The sequence below is a fragment of the Eumetopias jubatus genome, unplaced genomic scaffold, assembly GCF_037043125.1.
Source record: "Eumetopias jubatus isolate StellerSeaLion01/CBP00866 unplaced genomic scaffold, mEumJub1_p1.0 scaffold_11, whole genome shotgun sequence".
NCBI lineage: Eukaryota > Metazoa > Chordata > Mammalia > Carnivora > Otariidae > Eumetopias > Eumetopias jubatus.
Window position 1 is genome coordinate 116048263 of NW_028274817.1, and position 26297 is coordinate 116074559.

General features: G+C 39.7%; 1 protein-coding gene across 1 annotated transcript in view; it reads left to right on the plus strand.

Moving 5' to 3' along the window:
* FANCB (FA complementation group B) overlaps positions 1 to 24582 on the plus strand; it is a 74336-nt gene extending 49754 nt beyond the window's left edge. The window contains exon 10 of the mRNA XM_028115090.2: positions 24503 to 24582. Coding sequence (XP_027970891.2) covers positions 24503 to 24547 — 45 coding nt within the window. The 3' untranslated portion in view covers positions 24548 to 24582. The remainder of the gene's footprint in view (positions 1 to 24502) is intronic.
* Positions 24583 to 26297: the final 1715 nt, after the last annotated feature.

Consider the following 26297-nt stretch of genomic DNA (forward strand, 5'->3'; position numbering starts at 1 on the left):
AACTTACTGGTAAAGGTAAATGTATAGTCAAATTCAGAATGCACTAATATTGTAATAGTGGTGTATGAATCACTTATAATTTTAGTGTAAAAGTTAAAGGACAAAAATATTGAAAATAACTAGCTCCAATAATTTGTTAATGGATACAAAATATAAAAAGATGTAAATTGTCACACCAAAAATATAAATTGAGAGGGAGGTAGTAAAGAATGTTGAGCTTTTGTATGCAAAGTTAAGCCGTTTGAGCTTTAAATAGACTGTTATAAAATGTTTTGTGTAAGTCTCATGGTAACCCAAAAGCAAAAACTTATAATAGATACAGAAATAGATGCAAAGAAGGTGGGGAGTCAAAGCATATCACAATAGAAAATCATCAAATCACAAAGGAAGAAAACAAGAGAGGAAGGAGCAAAGGATCTATAAAACTCCCAGAAAACAGTGGTCTAAATGACAATAGTAAGTCTTTACCTATCAATAATTACTTTAAATGAACTAAATTCTCAAATGACAGAGTGGCTGAATCGATAAAAAAAACAAAACACAAACAAACAAGACCCAACTATATGCTGCCTACAGGAGACTCACTTCAAGTAAGGACACATGTAGGCTGAAAATAAAGGGATGGAAAAAAAAGGTACTCCGTGCAAATGGAAACCAAAAAAGAACAGTAATAACTTTATGTCAGACAAAATATAATTTAAGTCAAAAATGTAATAAAAGACAAAGAAGGTCATTATATAATGATAAAGGGGTTAATGCATCAAGAGGAAATAACAATAGTAAATATATATGCACTCAACATCAGAGCAATTAAATATCTAAAGTAATTATTAGATTTAAAGGGAGAAATAGTAATACAATAATAGTAGAGGACTTCAATACCCCACTTTCAACAATTGAGAGATCATCCAGATAGAAAATCATTAACCAAACTTTGGACCTAAACTACACATTAGATCAAATGGACCTAACAGACATATACAGAACATTCCATGCAATGGGAACAGAATAAAATTCTTCTCAAGGGCTCATGGAGCATTCTTTAGCATAGATCATACGTTAGGCCACAAAACAAGTCTTAACAAATTTAAGAAGAATGAAATCATATCAAGTGTCTTTTTTGACCACAGTGGTATGACTGGAAATCAATAACAGGAGAAAATCTGGAAAATTCACAAATATGTGGAGATTGAAAAACGCATTCCTGAACAACCAGAAGGTCAAAGAAGACATCAAAAGGAAAATCAGAAAATATTTTGGGACAAACAAAAATGGAAGCACAAGATTCCAAAACTTTGGGTGCATGAAAAACGATGCTAAGAAGAAAGTTTGTAACAATGAATATTTACCTGAAGAAAAAAAATAAGGATCTCAAACAACTTTACACCACGAGGAACTAGGAAAACAAGAACAATCTAAGCCCAAAGTTAGTAGAAAGGAGGAAATAACAAAAGATAAATAGAGACTAGAAAGACAATAGAAAAGATCAATAAAACTAAGTTGGTTTTTGAAAAGATGAAATTGGCAAACCTTTAGCTAGACAAAGGGAAACAAAGAGGAGACTCAAATAAATACAATGATAAATGAAAAAAGAGACATTACAACTGATGCCACAGAAATCAAAAGAATTATAAGAGTCTACTCTGAACAATTATATGCCAACAAACTGGATAGTGAGAAGAAATTAGTAAGTTCCTAGTAATATACAACCTAAGAAGACTGAATCATGAAAAAATAGAAAGTTCAAATAGACCTATAGCTAGGATGAGGATTAAGTAATCAAAAAACCTCCCAACAAAGAAAAGTCCAGGACCAGACAACTACACCAGTGAATTCTACCAAATATTTAAAGAAGAATTAACACCAAACATCCTCAAACTCTTCCAAAACATTAAAGAGAAGGGAACCCCATTTCCAAACTCATTTTATGAAGCCAATACTATTCTGATATCAAAGCCAGACAAAGACACCACAAGAAAACTACAGGCTAATGTCCCTGATGAATATAAATTCAAAAATCCTCAAGAAAATACTAGCAAACAAATTCAGCAGCAGAGTAAATGATCATACACCATGACCATGGGATGTGTTCCTGGGAAGCAAGGAATATATGGTTCAGCAGATGAAAACCAATTAATGTGATATGCCACATTAACAGAATGGTGGATAAAAATCACATGATTATCTCAATGACAACAGAGAAAGCATTTGACAAAATTGAATACCCTTTTGTGATAAAAACTCTCACCAAAGTAGGAATAGAAATAAATGGCCTCAACATAATAAAGGAGATATATGACAAAGCCACAGCTAACATCATGGTCAACAATGAAAAGTTGAAAGCTTTTTCTGTAAGGAACAATACAAGATTCCCACTCTCACTACCTCTATTCAAGATAGTACTGGAAGTCTTAGCCAGAGCAATTAGGCAAGAAAAAGAAATAAATAGCATTCAAATTGAAAAGGAAAAGGTCAAATTATCTCTCCTTGTAGTAACATGATCTTATATATAAAGAACATTGATGACTCTACCAAAAAACTGTTAAAACTAACAAATAAATTCAGTAATGTTGCAGGATATAAAATCAACATACAAAAATCAGTTCCTTTTCTATACACTAACAATGAACTATCAGAAAAAAGCATTGGTGAGGATGTGGAGAAAAGGGAATTCTTGTTCATTGTTGGTGGGAACATAAATTGGTACATCTACTATGGAAGACAGTATGGAGGGTCAACAAAAAATTAAAAATAGAAAGTAATTAAAAATTTAAAAATCATATGATCCAGCAATCCCTTTGGGGATTTATATCCAAATGATAGAAAATCACCATCTTGAAGAGATATCTGTGGTCCCACGTTCATTGCATCATTATTCACAGCCGGCAAGATACAGAAACAACATAAATGAGTTCTGGACTGCAACTCCTTCCAGAGAGTTGCAGTGGATTGGTTGTACACTGTCTGGTGTGATGAGGGTAGCTTTCCTTTCCTTCTTGGGGCCTGCCAGGTGAAGCCTTTGTTGGGCCTGAAAAATCACACATAGGTTTTTTGCCAGAAGCTGGATTCCTCAGTTTCACTTGTAAAATGGGGACCATAAATGACATTATGCATATAAAAGGTTTAGGAAACACCTGACACATAGTAAACTCCCAATAAGTGTCTGTTTTACTATTTTAATGTTGTTATTATCTCTGAGTTAAAACTCCTTGTTATCTTGTGATACATAATCAGAAATATATATATATATATATATATATATATATATATATATATATGGTCCTTGTCCCCATTTCTGGCACAGAGCTTCTAAAACCCTTGGAATTTCCTGTGATGAGGGTGATAAGGTGTTTTTTGTTGTGTTAATGAGGTGACTTTTGGACCTAAGGATGCCAATGGAGCCAACCATGTGATTAGAGGGTTGGAACTTTCAGTCCCACCTATTGACCTCCAGGGAGGGGGAGAGGGGCTGTAGATTTAGTTCAGTTACCAATGGTCAGTGCTCTAATCAATTATGCCTATGTCACAGAGCCTCCATTAAAACCCAAAAGGACTGAGTTCAGAGAGCTTTGGGGTTGGTGAACACATGAGATTTGGGGAGAATGCAGATGACATGATACTATACAGAAAACCCTAAGACTCTACCAAAAAACTACTAGAACTGATAAATGAATTCAGTAAATTTGCAAGATGCAAAATTAATATACAGAAATCTGTTGCATTTCTACACACTAATAATGAAGTAGCACAAAGAAAAATTAAGAGAACAGTCCCATTTACAACTGCACCAGAAAGAACAAAATATCTAGGGATAAACTTAACCAAGGAGTTTGAAATATCTGTATGCCGAAAACTATAAAAACACTGATGAAAGAAATTGAAGATGACAGAAACAAATGGAAAGACATGACATGCTCATAGATTGGGAGAACCAATATTGTTAAAGTGTCCGTACTATCCACAGCATCTACAAATTTAATGCAATTCCTATCAAAACACCAACAGCATTTTTCAGAGAACTAGAACAAATAATCTGTATGGAGCCACAAAGACCCTGAATAGCCAAAGCGTCTTGAAAAAGAACAAAACTGCAGGTATCACAATCCTAGATTTCAAAATGTACTACAAAGCTATAATAATCAAAACAGCATGGTACTGACACAAAAAGACACATAGATCAATGGAACAGAATAGAGTCCAGAAATAAGCCCACATTTTTATGGTCAACTAATCCATGACAAAGGAGGCAAAAATACACAATGGGAAAAAAAAGTCTCTTCAACAAATAGTGTTGGGAAAACTAGACAGCTACATGCAAAAGAATGAAACGACCACTTTTCTTACACCATACACAAAAATAAACCCAAAATGGATTAAAGACCTAAATGTGAGACCTGAAAAATTCCTAGAAGAAAACACAGGCAGTAATGTCTTTGACATCAGCTGTAGAGACATTTTTCTAGATATGTGTCCTTTGGCAAGGGAAACAAAAGCAAAATTAAACTATTATTAGGACTACCCCAAAATAAAAGTTTTTGCACAGCGAAGGAAACCATCAAAAAAAAAAAAAAATGAAAAGACAACCTACTGAATGGGAGAAGATATTTGCAAATGGTGTATCCAATAGAGGGTTAATATCTAAACTATATAAAGAACTTAACCAAAAAAAAACCCCACAAATAATCTAATTAAAAATGGGCAGAGGACTGAATAGACATTTTTCCAAAAAGACATATAGTTGGCCAACAGATACGTGAAAAGGTGTTCAACATCACTAGGCATCAGGAAAATGTAAATCAAAACAAGAATGAGATATTGCTTCACACTTGTGAGAATAGCTAGAATGAAAAACACAAGAAAAACAAGTGTTCGCCAGGATATGAAGAAAAAGGAACCCTCGTGCACTCTTGGTGGGAATGCAAGTTGATGTAGCCACTGTGGAACAGTCTGGAGGTTCCTCAAAAAATTAAAGATAGAATTACCATACAATCTAGTAAATCCACTACTGGATATTTACCCAAAGAAAACAGAAACACTAATTCAAAAAGACTTGTGCACCCCTATGTTTATTGCAGCATTATTTACAATAGCCAAGATAGAGAAGCAACCCAAGTGTCCATTGATAGATGAATGGATAAAGAAGATGTGGTGTATATAAATATACACCCACACATATACAGTGGAATATTTACTCAGCCATAAGAAAGGGTGAAATCTTGCCATATGCAGTGACATGGATGGATCTAGAGGGTTAATGCTAAGAAGTCAGTCAGAGAAAGATGAATACCGTAATTTCACTCATGTGGAATTTAAAAAGCAAAAATGCACAAAGGAAAAGGAGACCAAAAAATCAGACTCATAACTATAGAGAACAAGCTGGTGGTTGCCACTGGGGAGGTCAGTGGGGGGATGGGTGAACGAGATGAAGGGGAATAAGAGTACACTTATCTTGATGAGCACTGAGTAGTGTATAGAATTGTTGAATTATTATATACATGAAACTAATATAACACTATGTTAATTGAATAACAACAACAACAACAACAACAAAACCCAATGCACATGCCCTCTGACAAAGAAATTCTACTTTTAGGAATTTCTAAAATTCCGAAGTTTTATTTTCAAGCATGTGTGCTTATGTATATGTGTACACACCTACAAAGTTGTTTACTTTGCCATTGTTTATAATGTTAAAAATATGAAAACTGAATGGAATGGATGAAATAAATTGCATACATGCATTCAGTGGTGCTCTATGCACCTGTACAAATGGAGGTTGTTCTCTATGCAGGGATAGGGAAAGATCTCAACATATGTTGTTCAGTCAGTAAAGCAAGATACAGAACATGTATGGTAAATTACCTTTGGTGGTAGAAAGTGAAAAAATGTGGGTATATTTTCCTATGTGCTTGCATTTGCTTATATCTGGAGAGTAGGAATCTGTGGTCGCCTAAGTAATGGCCACTAAAGATACACTCACTTCCTAATCTCTGGAAAATATGATTGGTACTTATATGGCAAAAGATGTGATTAAGTTAAGGAGATTTTCCTGGATTATGCAGGTGGGCTCTAAATGCCATCACAAGCATTTTTTATAAGAGAGAGGCAGTGAGTGATTGATTATACACCAAAGAGGTGAAGGCGCTGTGACCAGGGAGGCAGCCGACGGAGTGATGTAGGCACAAGTCAAGGCAAGCCAGAAGCCGGAAGAGACCGGGAGCGGAGTCTCCCCTAGAGCCTCTGGAGTGAGTGTGGCTCAGCTGACAGCTTGACTTCCTCTCAATGGCACTGAGATCAGACTTCTGGCCACTAGAAATTTGAGAGAATAAATTTCTGTTGTTTTAAGCCACCATGTTTATGGCACTTTGTTACAGTAGGCGTAAGAAACTAATTCAGAAGCTAACAAAGGTAATCACCTCTTTTAGAGCTGGGAGCAAGATTTTTCACCAATGATCTTTTTGATCTTTTTATGGTGTTTTTTAAAAAACAAGATGGATGCATTTATGTTTTAAAATGTAACCTGTTAAAAAATTAATCTCTCCTTCAATCCAGACCTTTCCCTTCTCTTCTCAGCAGAGGCCTGGCCCCCAGTTCTGCAGAGCAGCAGTGAGGAAGGGGAATGGGCTCGACTCTGGACCATCCTATGCTCTGCTGTCCTGGCTGGCTCCTGACATGTAAACTTGAGGCAAAGAGCAGTCCCTCTGGATTGGTAGCTGGTGGTACCTCTGTCACGGAAGGAGCTCCTAAATGCAGGCTCTTTATTTCACAGCTTGTGTGTATGAGCTCTTTGGAGATCTTGGCGGAAGCTTTAGCCCTGCTACATTTCATGACCAGGGTGAGAAATGACTTCTTAGGACTCCCCTTTAACTCCTGGCTTTTGAACCTTGGCAAGCAGCATGGTGTTCCAGCATCTTTTCCCATACTGAATAATGGTTGCCTTCTCCTCTGGATATTTACATAACCAACGGAATTCAGTAGATTTTATAGAGCAATGAAGATCAGTTGCAAGGACACCACCCGCCCGCCACAGGTACCCCATTCGATATCTGCCTTGACAGGCCGTCTATCACACAGGCAGTCACAGAGTTCTGCCATTTTGATGCCAAAATATTTCTCAGTTCCATTAATTTTCCTGGCCACTACCTTGTTCGGGCCTCATCTTTTACCTGCATTACTGTGGCAGCTTCCTAATGCCGCCTGCCTTTTATTACTGCACTCCCATCCACTCTCCTGATGGTAGCCAGAGTACGCTTTCCAGACACAGATCAGATCCTGTCCCCTCTTTGTTTATAACAAGTGCAGCGCTTCTCGTTGTCCACCTAGTGAACCCCCTGATGTGATTTTACAAGACCTTCATGATCTGGCCCCTACTTTTACATGTCATCTTCCCCTGCCTTCCCCACTGCTCACCGGTCCCTTTCCTTCTCCCCTAGTCCTAGCCTCACATCTTCTCACAGGAGTTTCCTGCTGCTCTCTTAACCCCCTTGATGTAGTTTGAAGGAGGAGAGAATGTCCCCATGAGAGAGAAAAGAAAAATGCCAGGATGCTCTCATTTCTTTTCACTTTGAGAAATCACCTCTCTTCTCATTTTCCTAAGAAATCTTTCAGTGTTTCTTCTAAAGAAGCTGGAGGTAGGTGATTGTCACTGAACCAGTCAAGAGGTGACTACGTCATCACCTGTCTTTAGGATGATGGGATACCAGATACCCGTGGACCTCAGCTCTGTGGGCTTCATGGACCCCCAGCTGATAAGAAAAGCCCCATTTAATATCACTCTACATTAGTTGAACTCAGCCTGGTTATGTGACTCTATGAATTTGTAGCCGACTAACGGAGAACTGAAATAATCATCTTTTAAAATAACTAGGTTATATGTGTCATAGATTATGTTAAATATCTTGTCTTATTCTATGGTATTTGTTTTTTAAAGATTTTATTTATTTATTTGACAGAGAGAGACACAGCGTGAGAGGGAACTCAAGCAGGGCAAGTGGGAGAGGGAGAAGCAGGCTTCCCACTGAGCAGGGAGCCCAATGCGGGGCTCAATCCCAGCACCCTGGGATCATGACCTGAACCGAAGGCAGACGCTTAACGACTGAGCCACCAGGTGCCCCTCTATGGTATGTTTTATGCCCTGTCAGATGTCATAAAGATGTCAACTGTATGACAGGGTTAATTTGTTAGAGGGCAGTATTTTCTGGATATTTTAAGATGTAATGAAAACATGAAATTAGACACTTTTTCTCCTGCTTTGCTGGCCCTTATCAAGCTTATACCCTCATCATGGAGCTTTGCTTTCCACAAGATTTTTTTTCTCCCTCTCTTAAGGGTTTTCTATAATTGAGACACATAACCTATTACTGACCTGTGGTACAATTGCAGTGTATTTCAGCTACACTGACGTAGTTAGTTTCTTACCTAAAAATAGTATTTTAGTCATTGTAGACATTATGGAGTTTTGAGAATCAAAGCTGTTTATGGTAAAATACCTTAATTTTCTATATCTGCTTTTATCTTTACAGTAGGAAGAGAAAGTTGTAATAGACCAAACTCGTTATGACGCTTTTAGTAATGCAATGAACCGAATATCTTAGGCACTCGGAACACATTTCTGAAATCATTGATCAATACTAATTTCAGAAAATATTCAGATTCTCATCTCTTTGGCTTGACATATTTGTGGAATTTTTTTTGAAGAGGATTACATGGCTAAGAAGAAGAGATTGCATACAAAAAAATATTTAAAAACTTTTTAGATCATTTTAGAGTTCTGAAAGGTTACAAAAATAGTGCAAAGTTCCTGTGTACTATTCCCCCAGTCTCCTTATGTTAACATGTTTTATAACTATAATAAAATTCATTTTAATAAAAATACTATTTTCATATAAAGATCTGTATAGCTGAGATAATTGCCATCTGTCGTTCTAGTTAACTTATTTTTATTCCTAGTTATCTTTTTTAGATTTAAACTTCAAGAATGTAGAATATAGATCTAATTGGATTTGAACCCTAGCAAAGGCTATTTATTACCACCACTCAACACTTAATAGTTCAGTTACCTATTTTATTAGGTTTTATTCATTTGTGTTACATTTTCATTCTGTACCTCCTATGGATGAAACTCTTACAAAGTCCCTCCCCACAATGAACTTCCCTTCTAGGTGGGAAACACAAAAAGACAGAACAAATGAAATGGACAATTACAATACAAACATGATAGATGTTATAATACAATAAAGTTACTTCAATAGTTAAGAGAGCATACAAGACATGACTCTAACCTAGTCTTGGAGAATCAGCAAAGACTTTCACTGAAGTGACTTTAAATTGTGACATGAAGACAGTAGGAAGTATACCAGTAAAGAATGGAAGGGAGATTATTTCAGGCTGGGGAACAAGAATGGGAAAGGCTGGGAAGTGGGAGATGGGAAAGGGTGGGAGGAGAGAGGAGAGAGAGAAGTATTTGCCAGAAAGGGAAAGTAAATTAGGAAGCAAAAAGTAGGGGCCAGATCATGAAGGTCTTGTAAAATCACATCAGGGGGTTCACTAGGTGGACAACGAGAGGCGCTGCACTTGTTATAAACAAAGAGGGGACAGGATCTGATCTGTGTCTGGAAAGCGTACTCTGGCTACCATCAGGAGAGTGGATGGGAGTGCAGTAATAAAAGGCAGGCGGCATTAGGAAGCTGCCACAGTAATGCAGGTAAAAGATGAGGCCCGAACAAGGTAGTGGCCAGGAAAATTAATGGAACTGAGAAATATTTTGGCATCAAAATGGCAGAACTCTGTGACTGCCTGTGTGATAGACGGCCTGTCAAGGCAGATATCGAATGGGGTACCTGTGGCGGGCGGGTGGTGTCCTTGCAACTGATCTTCATTGCTCTATAAAATCTACTGAACTCCATTTATGTAAATATCCAGAGGAGAAGGCATCCGTTATTCAGTATGGGAAAAGGTGCTGGAACACCATGCTGCTTGCCGAGGTTCAAAGTTAAGGAGACCTATAAACATAGGCCAGGAAGACCTCTTCGAGAACTAGCGGTAGAGATGAGCAGTGGCATCCTGTAAATAGGACTGAAGCAAGGGGGCTTCTGAGCAACCACTGAGACAAGGTGTTTGGAGTTTATGGACAAGGGCTGGTTTGGGCATAGTCTGGCTGCTGCTGGAGGCTCCTTCAGGCCTAACTTCCTGGTCTGTTGTGCTGCATGGTGTGGCATTCCTCAAAACCAGAGATGGGTGCTTGACCAGTCTTTCCAGCAGTCAATCGTACAGGACCTGTTTACGATAGCAAAATTGTGTGAGAACTCTTGTCAGATACCAGTCCTCTAGATGGTTCTCCACTGATATGAAGAGTCAAAACCATCCTTCCCACCCTGATCCCACTCCTTGGATTGAGTAATCCCTGGAGGTCATGGTCAATAATGGGGAGATATGATATAAAGGGAGGAAGTGGACTTGCTGCTACCAGGAGGGGTGGAGGCTTGAATGTATACTTGTTTTTGTCTGTATTGTCCCCAGTGATGATGAAACAGGTGATACTGGTTCTATTTGGGTGTTAGAAGCGAGAGGAGAAGGAGGAGTCAAGGAAGTTTCTTAGGATTTTCTCTTGGGATCTGGGTCAACAATGACACCATTCCCAGATGTAGGGAATTTATTTCCTATCCTCGTTCTACACTTGTCTAGATTCTAGGCTTTTATGTCTCTGTCAAGACGCTAGACAATAACTTATATTTGCATAGTACCTTACCATTTATCAGGAGCTTTCACAAACATTATCATATGTGCTGCTTTCCAGTGCTCTGAGAAGTCCACCAGGCAATCCACTATTTATCTTTTTTTATGATAAGGAAATGAAAGCTCAGAGAGTTGGAATGAGTTGCTCAAGGTAATACAGCTAAGAATTCCAGCTCTGAATCCATTTCTTATAATTTAGTCAAACACTTATTCATTTATATATCCATTCTTTATTTCTTTTTTTAATATATATATATTTTTAAAGATTTTATTTATTTACTTGTCAGAGAGAGCGAGCGAGCGAGCACAAGCAGGGGGAGCGGCAGGCAGAGGGAGAAGCAGGCTCCCTGCCGAGCAAGGAGCCCAGTGCAGGGCTCGATCTCAAGACCCTATGATCATGACCTGAGCCAAAGGCAGACGTTTAACTAACTGAGACACCAAGGCGCCCCCATTCTTTATTTCTTACACAAGTATTTATTGGGTACTTCCTAGAGCAGTTACTGGACTAATCTCCAGAGATACAAAGATGTGCATGATGCGGGTCCTGCCCTGAAGGATTGGCACAGGCAGATGTGTTCACAGGTAAGAAAAATGCAAGCAGATTTCTCTAAGAGAGTAGAGGTGTCGTAAGGGCACAGAGAATTTCACACGAGTCAGCTCCATTTTCCCAGAGGGCTGTTTCAACTGGCACATAGATGACGTGGAGGAGATGTCAGGTGGAGGAGAAAGGACACTCCAGGCAACCGCTTTCCCTTATTGTGTGTTCCATGGTTCTCTGATTTCAAAATCTTGAATGTCATTGAGAGAAGTGTAAAGTTAATGAGGCTGAGTTCTATCTTTTATGAAAAATTTGGGAGGAGAGAGGTAAAGATTGAATTGAGGGAGAGCATTGTTTTGTGCAAATGGTTAGATTTAATAAATAAATTCTTCCTTTAAAGGTCTTTTTTTTAAAGTCAGTTATGCAATAGAAGGAATTATGTTTCTAAAATGGGTAATTTTCTCTGTTGTATTTCACAGCTTGAACTCAAAATACTACACATTCCTTCAGATTACAAGGCAGGGGAAATAGAAGTTTCATAACTAACAAATAGAAAATTGCAATTGTTCGCCAGGGTAGCATTAAAAATCGGAGTTCAGTCCTGGCTGCGAGCCTAGCAGTGCACTCTTCCAGGGCAGCCCACCTGGCTTGTATCTAGAATGTGAACACCTAGGCCTTTGTCTCAGTAAATGCTGGTTGGGTGAATGAGGCCATGGAGCAAACCTAACCTGTCTGGTTCAGTCTCTTTGCCCATTGGAAGCATTCCTTTGAAAACTTCTCTGTCCCTAGAAATGTATTGTTCCTGGGGTGGCCCCTGTCTTTTCACTCGAAATACCTCCCTGGGTGATCTCACTCACTCAAATGGTTTGATCTATCATCTATTTATTGGTAAATATTAAACTTAAAACTTATAGCCTCTTTGTCTCCTTCTGCTTCTCCCTCCCCTTCTCTCCTGTCTGCTTCCTTCCCTTCCTCCCTTCTTGTTCTCCATAATAATTGACCTATTACAGTCCCAAGAGTTCAGTAGGTACTTCAAGTAATCTGTGAACTTCAGGGGCACCTGGCTGGCTCAGTCTGTAGAGCAGGTGACTCTTGATCTCAGGCTGGTGAGTTTGAGTCCCATGTTCGGTGTACAGATTAGTTAAAAAAGAAATAAGTAAATAAAAGAGGCACAGAAACATTCTTTTTAAGAAAGTCTGTGAACTCCTGAAAACCACTATGGAATATAATTTCCCCTGTTAAATGTGTATAGAAGATAGAAGAGAGAAAAAACAAGCACAAAACAAAATCCCAACATAACACAAAGCAAACAAAACCCAGGTCCTTCTGAGGTCTTCAACTGGGGCTCTTCTGTGTCCTATTTATTCTTCAGCCTTGTCAGTTCATCTATCCAGCAAAGAGCTTCTCAGATCCTACGCCTCATTCTTATTTCCCACCTCCACTTCTAGTTCTCATTATTTCACATTTTATTTACTATGATAAACTGTCTGTTTGTCTCCCTGACTTCGTTGTATTTTTTTCTTTCTCGATTTCTCTATTCTGTTATAGTCTTCCTAGAAATCGGTTTTTGTCATATCTTCTTCCTTCTTGGCACCTAGTATAGAGCTATGTCCTATGTGCTATGTGCTATGTCCTAGCTCATATGCATTTTCCCTCCAGATATTCTTGAGTCTGCCATCCATGGGCCTTATGTCACCTGGGAACACCTCTAGACCCGCATAGCCTAACTTGTAGCCACTAGCCACATGTATGAAGGAACCCTTGAAATTTGACCAATGGTCCTGAGGAATTGAACTTTTTTTTTAATATACTGCATGATTTTATTTATATGACATTGTTAAAATAACAAAATTATAGAAATGGAGACCACAGGCGCCTGGCTAGCTTAGTCGCAACTCCTGCTCCCGGGGTTGTGAGTTCGAGCCCCAGGTGGAGTATAGGGCTTACTTTAAAACATAAGAAAGAAAAAAAGAAAGAAAGAAAGAAAAAGAAAGAAAGGAAGGAAGAAAGGAAGGAAAGAGAGAGAGAAAGGGAGGGAGGGAGGCAGGAGAGGAAGGAAGGAAGAGAGGGAGGGAGGGAGGGAGGGAGGGAGGAAGGAGAAAGAGGAAGGAAGAAAGGAAGGGAAGGAGGGAAGGAAGGAGGAAGGAAGGGAGGTAGGGAAGGAAGGAGGAATGGAGGAATGGAACCCAGATTAACAACCGCTGCTAGGCATTAAGAAGGGAATAGTTATGGGAGGTAAGTGGGTGTGGCTGTAAAAAGGCAACTGATTGGGGGGCATCCTTGTATCTAAGGAAATGTTCTGTATCTTCACTGTATCCATGTTAATATCCTAGTTGAGCTATAGTACTAGAGTTTTGCAAATGTTACCAATTGGGGGAAACTAGATAAAGGCTACACAAGAACCTCTCTATATTATTGTATTGTATTACTGCCTGTGAATCTACAATTATTTCAAAATAAAAAGTTTAATTTTAAAAATTGTGTGTAAAAATAAACATACATTTTTTAAAAAGATTTATTTTCAGGGGCACCTGAGTGGCTCAGTCACTTAAGCATCTGCCTTCAGCTCAGGTCATGATCCTGGGGTCCTGGAATCGAGCCCAGTGTGGGGCTCCCTGCTCAGCAGGGAGTCTGCTTCTTTCTCGCTCTCTGCCCCTCCCCCCTCTTATGCTCTCTCTCTCTGTCTCAAATAAATCAATAAAATCTTAAAAAAAAATTTTATTTTTAAGTAATCTCTACACCCAATGTGGGGCTCGAACTCATGACCCTGAGATGAAGAGTCACATGCTCCAACAACTGAGCCCACAGGCACCCCTAAACATATACATATTTTTTCTTTAAATTTTTTATTGTTATGTTAATCACCATACATTACATCATTAGTTTTTGATGTAATGTTCCATGATTCATTGTTTGTGCATAATACCCAGTGCTCCACGCAGAATGTGCCCTCTTTAATACCCATCACCAGGCTAACCCATCCGCCCACCACCCTCCCCTCTAGAACCCTCAGTTTGTTTTTCAGAGTCCATCATCTCTCATGGTTCGTCTCCCCCTCCGATCCCCCCCACTCATTCTTCCCCTCCTGCTATCTTCTTCCTTTTCTTTTTCTTAACATATATTGCATTATTTGTTTCAGAGGTACAGATCTGTGATTCAACAGTCTTGCACAATTCACAGCGCTCACCATAGCACATACCCTCCCCAATGTCTGTCACCCAGCCACCCCCTCCCTCCCACCCCCCACCGCTCCAGCAACCCTCAGTTTGTTTCCTGAGATTAAGAATTCCTCATATCAGTGAGGTCATATGATACATGTCTTTCTCTGATTGACTTATTTCACTCAGCATAACACCCTCCAGTTCCATCCACGTCGTTGCAAATGGCAAGATCTCATTCCTTTTGATGGCTGCATAATATTCCATTGTGTATATATACCACTTCTTCTTTATCCATTCATCTGTCGATGGACATCTTGGCTCTTTCCACAGTTTGGCTATTGTGGACATTGCTGCTATAAACATCGGGGTGCACGTACCCCTTTGGATCCCTACATTTGTATCTTTGGGGTAAATACCCAGTAGTGCAATTCCTGGATTGTATGGTAGCTCTATTTTCAAATTTTGAGGAACCTCCATACTGTTTTCCAGAGGGGTTGCACCAGCTTGCATTCCCACCAACAGTGTAGGAGGGTTCCCCTTTCTCCACATCCTGGCCAACATCTGTCATTTACTGACTTGTTAATTTTAGCCATTCTGACTGGTGTGAGGTGGTATCTCATTGAGGTTTTGATTTGGATTTCCCTGATGCCGAGCGATGTGGAGCACTTTTTCATGTGTCTGTTGGCCATTTGGATGTCTTCTTTGGAAAAATGTCGGCTCGTGTCTTCTGCCCATTTCTTGATTGGATTATTTGTTCTTTGGGTGTTGAGTTTGATAAGTTCTTTATAGATTTTGGATACTAGCCCTTTATCTGATATATCATTTGCAAATATCTTCTCCCATTCTGTTGGTTGTCTTTCGGTTTTGGGGACTGTTTCTTTTGCTGTGCAAAAGCTTTTTATCTTGATGAAATCCCAATAGTTCATTTTTGCCCTTGCTTCCCTTGCCTTTGGCAATGTTTCTAGGAAGAAGTTGCTGTGGCTGAGGTCGAAGAGGTTGCTGCCTTGTGTTCTGCTTTAGGATTTGGATGGACTCCTGTCTCACATCGAGGTCTTTCAACCATTTGGAGTCTGTTTTTGTGTGTGGTGTAAGGAAAGGGTCCAGTTTCATTCTTCTGCATGTGGCTGTCCAATTTTCCCAACACCATTTGTTGAAGACACTGTCTTTTTTCCATTGGACATTCTTTCCTGCTTTGTCAAAGATGAGTTGACCATAGAGTTGAGGGTCCATTTCTGGGCTCTCTATTCTGTTCCATTGATCTATGTGTCTGTTTTTGTGCCAGTACCATGCTGTCTTGATGATGACAGCTTTGTAATAGAGCTGGAAGTCCGGAATTGTGATGCCGCCAGGTTTGCTTTTTTTTTTCAACATTCCTCTGGCTATTCAGGGTCTTTTCTGGTTCCATACAAATTTTAGGATTATTTGTTCCATTTCTTTGAAAAAAGTGGATGGTATTTTGATGGGGATTGCATTGAATGGGTAGATTGCTCTAGGTAGCATTGACATCTTCACAATGTTTCTTCTTCCAATCCATGAGCATGGAACGTTTTTCCATTTCTTTGTGTCTTCCTCACTTTCTTTCATAAGTATTTTATAATTTTCTGAGTACAGATCCTTTGCCTCTTTGGTTAGATTTATTCCTAGGTATCTTATGGTTTTGGGTGCCATTGTAAATGGGATCGACTCCTTGATTTGTCTCTCTTCTGCCTTGTTGTTGGTGTATAGGAATGCCACTGATTTCTGTGCATTGATTTGATATCCTGCCACTTTACCGAATTCCTGTATGAGTTCTAGCAGTTTTGGGGTGGAGTCTTTTGGGTTTTCCACATACAGTATCATATCATCTGCAAAGAGTGAGAGTTTGACTTCCTCTTTGCCGATTTGGATGCCTTTGATTTCTTTTTGTTGTCTGATTGCTGTGGCTAGGACTTCTAATACTATGTTGAATAGCAGTGGTGAGAGTGGACATCCCTGCCGCATTCCTGAGCTTAGGGGAAAAGCTCTCAGCTTTTCCCCATTGAGAATGATATTCGCTGTAGGTTTTTTATAGATGGCTTTTATGATATTGAGGTATGTACCCTCTATCCTTATCCTCTGAAGAGTTTTGATGAAGAAAGGATGCTGTACTTTGTCAAATGCTTTCTCTGCACCTATTGAGAGGATCATATGATTCTTGTTCTTTCTTTTGTTAATGTATTGTGTCACATTGATTGATTTGCAGATGTTGAACCAGTCTTGCAGGCCAGGGATAAATCCCACTTGGTCATGGTGAATAATCCTTTTAATGTACTGTTGGATCCTATTGGCTAGTATTTTGGTGAGAATTTTTGCATCCATGTTCATCAAGGATATTGGTCTGTAATTCTCCTTTTGGACGGGGTCTTTGTCTGGTTTTGGGATCAAGGTAATGGTAGCCTCATAAAATGAGTTTGGAAGTTTTCCTCCTATTTCTATTTTTTGGAACAGTTTCAGGAGAATAGGTATTAATTCTTCTTGAAATGTTTGGTAGAATTCCCCTGGGAAGCCATCTGGCCCTGGGCTTTTGTTTGTTGGGAGATTTTTGATGACTGCTTTAATTTCCTTAGTGGTTCTAGGTCTGTTCAGGTTTTCTACTTCTTCCTGGTTCAATTTTGGTAGTTGATACATCTCTAGGAATGCCTCCATTTCTTCCAGGTTATCTAATGTGCTGGCATAGAGTTGCTCATAATATGTTCTTAGAATTGTTTGTATTTCTTTGGGGTTGGTTGTGATCTCTCCTCTTTCATTCATGATTTTGTTGATTTGGGTCATTTCTCTTTTCTTTTTGCTAAGTCTGGCCAGGGGTTTATCAATCTTGTTAATTCTTTCAAAGAACCAGCTCCTAGTTTCGTTGATCTGTTCTACTGTTCTTTTGGTTTCTATTTCATTGAGTTCTGCTCTGCTCTTTATTATTTCTCTTCTCCTGCTGGGTTTAGGCTTTATTTGCTGTTTTTTCTCTAGCTCCTCTAGATGTAGGGTTAGGTTGTGTATTTGAGACCTTTCTTGTTTCTTGAGAAAGGCTTGTATTGCTATATACTTTCCTCTCAGGACTGCCTTTGCTGCATCCCAAAGATTTTGAATAGTTGTGTTTTCATTTTCATTGGTTTCCATGAATTTTTTAAATTCTTCTTTAATTTCCTGGTTGACCCATTCATTCTTTAGTAGGATGCTCTTTAGCCTCCATGCATTTGAGTTCTTTCTGACTTTCTTCTTGTGATTGAGTTCTAGTTTCAAAGCATTGTGGTCTGAAAATATGCAGGGAATAATCCCAATCTTTTGGTACCGGTTGAGACCTGATTTGTGACCTAGGATGTGACCTATTCTGGAGAATGTTCCATGGGCACTCGTGAAGAGTGTGTATTCCATTGCTTTGGGATGGAATGTTCTGAATATGTCTGTGAAGTCCATTTGGTCCAGTGTGTCATTTAAAGTCTTTATTTCCTTGTTGATCTTTTGCTTAGATGATCTGTCCATTTCAGTGAGGGGGGGTGTTAAAATCCCCCAGTATTATTGTATTGTTGTCATTGTGTTTCTTTGCTTTTGTTATTAGTTGCCTTATATAATTGGCTGCTCCCATGTTCGGGGCATAGATATTTACAATTGTTAGATCTTCTTGTTGGATAGACCCTTTAAGTAGGATATAGTATCCTTCCTCATCTCTTATTACAGTCTTTGGTTTAAAATCTAATTTGTCTGATAGAAGGATTGCCACCCCAGTTTTCTTTTGCTGTCCATTAGCATGGTAAATGGTTTTCCACCCCTTCACTTTCAATGTGGGGGTGTCTTTGGGTCTAAAATGAGTCTCTTGCAGACAGCATATCGATGGGTCTTGTTTTTTAATCCAATCTGATACCCTGTGTCTTTTGATTGGGGCATTTAGCCCAATTACATTCAGGGTAACTATTGAAAGATATGAATTTAGTGCCATTGTATTGCCTGTAAGGTGACTGCTACTGTATGTTTTCTGTATTCCTTTCTGGTCTATGCTGCTTTTAGGCTCTCTCTTTGCTTAGAGGACCCCTTTCAATATTTCTTGTAGGGCTGGTTTCGTGTTTGCAAATTCCTTTAGTTTCTGTTTGTCCTGGAAGCTTTTTATCTCTCCTTCTATTTTCAATGACAGCCTAGCTGGATATAGTATTCTTGGCTGCATATTTTTCTCATTTAGTGCTCTGAATATATCATGCCTGTCCTTTCTGGCCTGCCAGGTCTCTGTGGATAGGTCTGTGGCCAATCTATTGTTTCTACCATTATAGGTTACATATCTCTTCTCCGGAGCTGCTTTCAGGATTTTCTCTTTGTCTCTGAGATTCGTAAGTTTTACTATTAGATGTCGGGGTGTTGACCTATTTTTATTGATTTTGAGAGGGGTTCTCTGTGCCTCCTGGATTTTGATGCCTGTTTCCTTCCTCACATTAGGGAAGTTCTCTGCTATTATTTGCTCCAATATACCTTCTGCCCCCCTCTCTCTTTCTTCTTCTTCTGGGATCCCAATTATTCTAATGTTGTTTCGTCTTATGGTATCGCTTATCTCTCAAATTCTGCCCTCGTGATCCAGAGTTGTTTATCTCTCTTTTTCTCAGCTTCTTTATTTTCCATCATTTGGTCTTCTACATCACTGATTCTCTCTTCTGCCTCATTTATCCTAGCAGTTAGTGCCCCCATTTTTGATTGCACCTCATTAATAGCCGTTTCGATTTCGACTTGGTTAGATTTTTGTTCTTTTATTTCTCCAGAAAGGGTTTCTCTAATAACTTCCATGCTTTTTTCAAGCCCAGCTAGTATCCTTAAAGTCATGATTCTGAACTCTAGGTCCGACATCGCACTGATGTCCGTATTGAGTAGGTCCCTGGCAGACGGTACTACCTCTTGTTCTTTTTGTTGAGGTGACTTTTTTCATCTTGTCATTTTGTCCAGAGGAGAATGGATGAATGAGAGAACACAATGTTAACAGGTTAACAATGTCCCTAGAAAATATACTCTAATCAATTCAGAAAAGACCTGAAACCAGGGGAATAGAAAGGGAAAGAAAGAAAAAAGAGAAAAAAAAGAAAAAGATAAAAACAAACAAAAACAGAACAAAAAAAACAGAATATGATCAAGTATGATCAGGCTGGTGCATAGATCAGTGCCACATACTAGATTTTGGGTGTATTTTGGTCTGTTAGAAGAAAGTGCCTCCTAAAATTTTAAAGAAAGAAAGACTTATATATGTACAAAATAAGGGTTGAGACGATGAAGGGATGGAATATGACTGTAAAGATGAAAATTATAAAAATATTTTAAAAAAGGAATTGATAAGAAGGTGTTTGAGAAAAGAAAGAAGAGGATTAAAAAAAAGGAAAGAAAGAGAAAAAAGGGGGAGAGAATGTGATCAGGCAGGAGACTAGAACGAAGCCATACACTAGAGATTTAAGGTATATTTTGATATGTTAGAAGAAACTATCTCAAAATTTTAAAGAGAGAACAACTTATATATATATGCCAAAAATAAGGGTAACTGCTATGAAGGGATAAAATATGACTCTAAAAATGAAAAATAAAACTTTTTTTAAAAAAAGGGATTGATAAGATGTTGGTTGAAAAAGGGAAAAAAATTAAAAAAAAACAGTTATAAAATTAAATTTGAAAGACTAACGAATCATGGTAAAAAAAGCCATGAATTCTATGTGCAGTATTCCCCTAGCGCTGGAGTTCTCCCGTTTTCCTTGATCGGCCAACTTGGTCTTGGCTTGCTGGCTGTTCGTGCTGATCTTCTGGGGGAGGGGCCTGTTGCCGTGGTTCCCAGATGTCTTTGCCGGAGGCGGAATTGCCCCGCCCTTGTCGGTCCGGGCTAAGCAATCTGCTCGGGTTTTGCTCTCGGGAGCTTTTGTTCCCTGCAAGCTTTCCATACAGTGTTGGAGGACGACAGTGAAAATGGTGGCCTCCCAATCTCCGCCCGGAGGAGCCAAGAACTCGGGGCCCCGCCCCTCAGTGTGCCCCCAGAGAAAAGCAGTCAATCACTCCCGTGTCCCCGGTCTCCGGCCGCACTTCGTGCTCACCCGGCCTGTGACCGAGCGTTTCTATCTCTGGCACCCGACCCCGTGTGGAGTCTCCAAACCCAGCAGATCCCCGCGGTGCGCTCCCGCGCCGCTCCTCCCGGGGGAGGAAGGGGAGTCTCCCCGGCTCTGCCGCTTGTTGGGTCCCTCCTGGAGGAGCAGTGGCCCGACTGGGCCGCGGATCACAGTTTATGGCCACCCCGAGCTGAGAGCCCGCGCCTCGGCTCCGTCTCCGCAGCCGGCTTCCCCGCTCCGATCCCTGGGAGCTCTGCCGCACTCAGGCTCCCCCGGTCTTTCTGTGACCCCGAGGGTCCTGAGACCACACTGTCCCGCGAGGGTTCCACCTCCCACTTAGCCACTGGAGCGACGTCCCTCAGCGGAGCCGACTTCTAAAAGGTCCGATTTTGTGCTCCGCGGCTCTATCACTGGCCAGAAGCGGCCGACGGAGGCCCCCTCCCCCGCCGTCTATCCTCCCGAATATCGCCTCGGATTCACTTCTCCGCACGTCCTACCTTCCAGAAAGCGGTCGCTTTTCTGTTCAGAGAGTTGTTGCTATTCTTTTCTTTGATCTCCTGTTGATTTCGTAGGTGTTCAGAATGGTTTGATCCCTATTCAGCTGAATTCCTGAGACCAGACGAAATCCAAGCCTCCTACTCCTCTGCCATCTTGCTCCACCCCAAGGAATTGAACTTTTAATTTATTTAATTTTAATTGGTTGACATTTAAATTTGAAAACTGAAGCAGTTTTTTCAAGGTGGATGCAAATATTAACAAAATGATGATTGGTATTTGATTCAGTTACTGGAAAACTTTATGTTTGGAACAACTTTGGTATGTGAATTCATCTTTTCAGTTATATATCTTTTAGTATCTAAATACAGATCAAATATTTCCGATGAATTTAGCATCCAAATTGAGATATGCTCTAAGTGTGAAATACACATTAGATGTTTGAGAGTATGAGTAAAAGTTAAGTATCTCAAGTTTTTCTATATTGAAATAACATTTTGGATATATCAAATTCCAGAAAATATATTTTAAAATGAACTTACAGGTATATGTCATTTTATTGAGCTTCATAGATAGTGTGTGTTTAACAAAGTGAAGGTTTGTAGCAACCCTGCATTGAGGTCTGGTGTTGCCATTTTTCCAACAGCATTTGCTCACTTTGTGTCTCTGTGACACATTTTGTTAATTCTAGCAATACTACAAACCTTTTCATTATGACTCTATTTGTTATGGTGATGTGTGATCAGGCATTATGACTTGCTGAAAGCTCGGATGATGGTTAGCATTTTTTTAGCAATAAAGTATGTTTTAATTAAGGTACGTACTTTTCTCAGACGTCATGCTATTGCACGCTTATCAGACTACAGTATAGTGTAAACAGAACTTATACATGTACTGGGATCACTTTATTGTGATCCGTGCTTTACTGTGGTCTGGAATGGGACCTGCAGTATCTCTGAGATATGCCTCTAATCTCTTGCATTTTGCTTTTTCTTAATGGGGCTACTAGAAAAGTTTAAATTATATGTGTGGTATGCATTGTATTTCTATCAGTGTTATTCTAGAACAATTGGGCCATTTTCCTTATTCTCCCCTCCCTTCAGTTTAAGATTTTCCAGGGCAGGCTAAATTTTTAATATTTCCTGTAACCACCCTCTCCCCTATTTTCATAAATAACTCATACTTGTGAGATAACCTGTTCAAATGAATGGTTTAGAAAATGTGATCCAGGCTTCCGTCCCCTTCAAGTGTTTTCTAATCTTGTTCTTTGCATCTGGGATATCTTTGTTGTCTTTTCCAAAGTCTGTATTATCCTCTGGGTCCAACGAGGGTGACCTGTCCCACCTTACCCCCGTGTCACCCATTTGCCACGGGTGGCTGTTTCTTATCTCTCAGTTCCCAGAGCACCTAGAGTTGGTTTCTACATCCTAAGACTCATTGTCACACCCCCACACTGCTATGCATCACTCTGGTTTCTTACATGTAAATTGTCCCTTCCCTTCTAAAAAGTTCAGTGTCTTGAGTCAGGCATCATGCTTTCTCTCTTCTTTGACACACCTACCAGATCTAAACTATTTTTTTAGCAACACAGAGGCTCAATAAGGACTAGTTGATTAATAACTCAGCACAGGAAAATTCCATATAGTTGAAGTACACCCTTATTGAGTTTCCAAATACTAAATTTGGCAATTTTAATTAATTAAATAAATGTATTTTAAAAGATGTGCCTTTGTGGAAACAGAGCTTGCCATCAAGTCAGCAAAGTAAGGCTTTAGTTCTAGTTCTGCCTCTATGGGCACGTGGCTTTGGATAAGTGTACTTTACCTTTCTGTGACTGACTTGCTTCACCTAGACAACAGATTAGCTCATCTCTAAGGTATATTGCAAATTACATAGTTTATAAGTCTGTGCTGGAAATCTTTCTCAAATGCCATACACAGGACTCTGAACTTTTTAAAAATAGAGCATGCTGAACAGATATTAGCATTTTTTAAAATGTCAGAGTCATTATTAGGGATGTCAGTTATTATGCACTGACAGTGTAATGCAGCCAAGGGGTTATTGCGGTATGTATGGCTGCTTACTCTCCAGAGCATGTGGTTTTTATTTTTTAATTAATGTCTGCCATTTAATTTTCTCTTCTAATGTCAGGCTGTCACCTGTCACTTATTGCTGATGCCAGTTCTGCCTGTATTAATAGCTTCCCTGTCCTCAAACCCAGTTTGGGACTTTTAACCTAAGGTGATTTGGGGAAACCCAGTAAGGATAAGCTCGTTTGACTTATGTGTGAAATTGGTCATTTAGTCCCTCAACAACCATGTGTTGGGTGCCTGAACCTGTGTGTGAGGCACCAGATGGTGCAGGGGCTAAAGAATTAATAGTTTATGAACTGTCTTAAGCCACTTGGGGGACTTCCCAGTGAGGAAAATATCTGAACGTTAGTGCAGGGCTTCTGCAGGCCGTTTTCTTCACTTCTCGTTTTCCAGCCCCTTTTCTGATGGCTACGTCTCCCAGACAGGTCACCTGTAGGTAATACAGAGCTTAATAGTAACAGTGGTTAATCAAGTCAGTGAGGATTTCTCCCAGGAATATGCAGAGACAAGTAACACAGGACAGAAAATGCAGAAATAGATTCCATGTTTAAAAAGGAACTGGGTTTATATAGAAGTAATTTCCTTAAACAGAGAGAAAAGGAAGAGTTATTTATTGTCTCATTTAATTCATGCAATAAGCTCGTGAGCCAGGTAACATTATTCTCCCTATTTTATAGATAGGGTAAAGAAGAGATTCAGAGACTTGCCCAAAGTCTCAGCGAGAGATCTGGGAGAAAGTTTATTCTCTTTGTTCTATTACTACCCGTCCTCAGTACTGGGTTATTTGATGTGTTAAAGGATCTGAACTCTTCCTGGTGGTCAAAGGAAGCAAATAGAAAAGCACTTCTCAATCACTTCTCAATTTTACTCCCCAAGGATATTTAACAATATCTGGAGACATTTTTGGTTGTGACAACTCTAGTGGGAGGGTTGCTATTGGTAACTAGTAGGTGGAGACCAGAGATGCTGCTAAGTATCCTGTAACACAGGACAGCCCCCAAGAAGGATCTGGCTCAAAACATGAATAAGGCCAAGGTTAAGTAAACCTGTCCTTCCCTGGTTATGTGGATGAGATTAAAATAAATAATGTATTTAAAGTCTGTTTTTTATTCCTTTTGTGTGTGTGTCACACCATACTGAAGCAGGAAACAAGTGGGAGGGAGGTGGGGAAAAGCTTCTTATGCTTAGATATACATGGAGACATTTTCATTTTATCTTTCCTGTAGGAAGACAAGGAAAACCTAAAGATCTGCTCTATATCTGTAGTAGACATTACTAATATTTGCCACCAAGATTTCTGATCCTCCTTTTTTTGGTTGGGGGCACATGCCCTCTTGAAGGCATGTTGTCGTATGACTGAAATGTGAGTTATGGATGGAAGCCAGTTTATGATTTTCCATGTTCTCTTCCTAGGCCACAGCGATCATGGGAGTATATGCTGGGATGGAGAAACCATAAAATCTAAGCAATGTGGAAAATTGTGCCAACACGTGAGGAATAGCAATCCTGCCTGGTCTCCCAGATCTCCTAAAGACTTTGAGTACGAAATAATCTTTTGTTGTGTTACATGAGTGAGAATTTTGGAATTGCTACTTTAGCATATTCTAACTTAGCCTAATAAATCCAAGTTAATTAGCAAGTACTCTGGAATTCTTGAACCCCAAAATTTCAGGGTTGTTACTTTTGCCTTGGGAATCAGGATATATTAATATTTCACCTACGTATTCATTCCCACTGCTTTGTCAAATTCTGATTCACATTGAGGTCCTAGAGAGATGTTAGTCTCTATAAAACTTCAATGACTCTGCAGTAAGCACCAGAGGTTCTCACATACAGTTGTTGGGTGGGTATGTGAAGGAATATTTTCTTAGGCTTTGGAAATACACCTATGTCTGAAATCATTTATTTTGGCATTAGGATATGTTCTGATTTGTGACATCCCAAGCTTGATGACTTTTACCTGCTTATTATATAAATTCTGTTATGTAAGATATAAGGTAGATTTTATTTAGTTTCCTGAATTTCTAGATTAAAATTTGTGAAAATTCTAGTACAGTGGTAATCAACTTCTCCCTCTTCCAATCACTTTACTCTTTCTTTCACTGTAATTTGAATCAAAATCATGTCATTATTTCTCTGACCTTTTGGAAACAGTACACCTTTTTTTTGTAAGTTAAAGATCTGAAGATGAAAGACCAGTCTTTTCTATTAAAGTTAGCACCCGGACTTTTGTAACGTTACTTTATCTCTACAGTCCAATGTGATTTTTACTGACCCCCTTCTATAAGTGTATTCATTTTAGCTTATACCTAACATAGTTATTATTGCATTTATTTACCTACCCAAGAGTATTTACTTCACTGCAATCCTATAACTTCGTTGTGTGAGCTGTAAGGGTAACCCCAGGGTCGACTGCCTAGAAATCCCCCAGTCTTTCTGCCTTATGGGAGTTGCGTCTCTTTTCCCTTCGATGTCAAGTAAACTGTCCTGAGACCGAGTGCCTCCGGTGGGAGAAAATCTAACATGCTGATCAGGCTGTCTGGGTGGTTCTCTGCATCTGACTTCCTTGTGGTCAGTCCATGCCGTGGCTTCTTCCCTTGTCGTCCCCTGAACCCTGGCCGCTGCTGTCTTCTCCCCGTACCACCTGTTCTGTCTCCATGGCTGCCTTGCCTCTGGCTTGGAGTACTGTTCTGCACCAACACGGAGTGCTCCTGGGGCAGATTTCTTTGGAGGGTTTAGGGGGAATAGAGGAGTATCACGACTCAGAATAGTCAAGACTCGCCCTATAAAGTAGAATCACAGGCACTCCAGTTCTCAAGAATCCCTTGGCCAACCCTCATCACTGGGAATTGCTCAGTGGGTGTCTTTCTTCTCTGGCCCCAGCATGTCCCCCCGATACTGGGCTTTCTTTCATTATTACACTCTCCTCACCTGTCCCCTTCCCTCGTTTCTCAGGGCCCTCACTCTCTCTCTACCCAGTTCTCCTTTGAAACCCATAATTGCCCTTACTCTAGCATATGCTACAATTTGACTTTCCCAATCTTTAACTCAACCCTCGTCCTGCTTTTTCATTTCATAAACTTCAGCCAGACCTTCTGCCAAACAAAGGCCATCTACTCTGGGTAGGCACCCTTCAGAAACATATGCTTTCAGATTAGCATTTTCTTTAATCTGTCACATTGTTGAGAACGAGAGTTCCTTTTTTAAA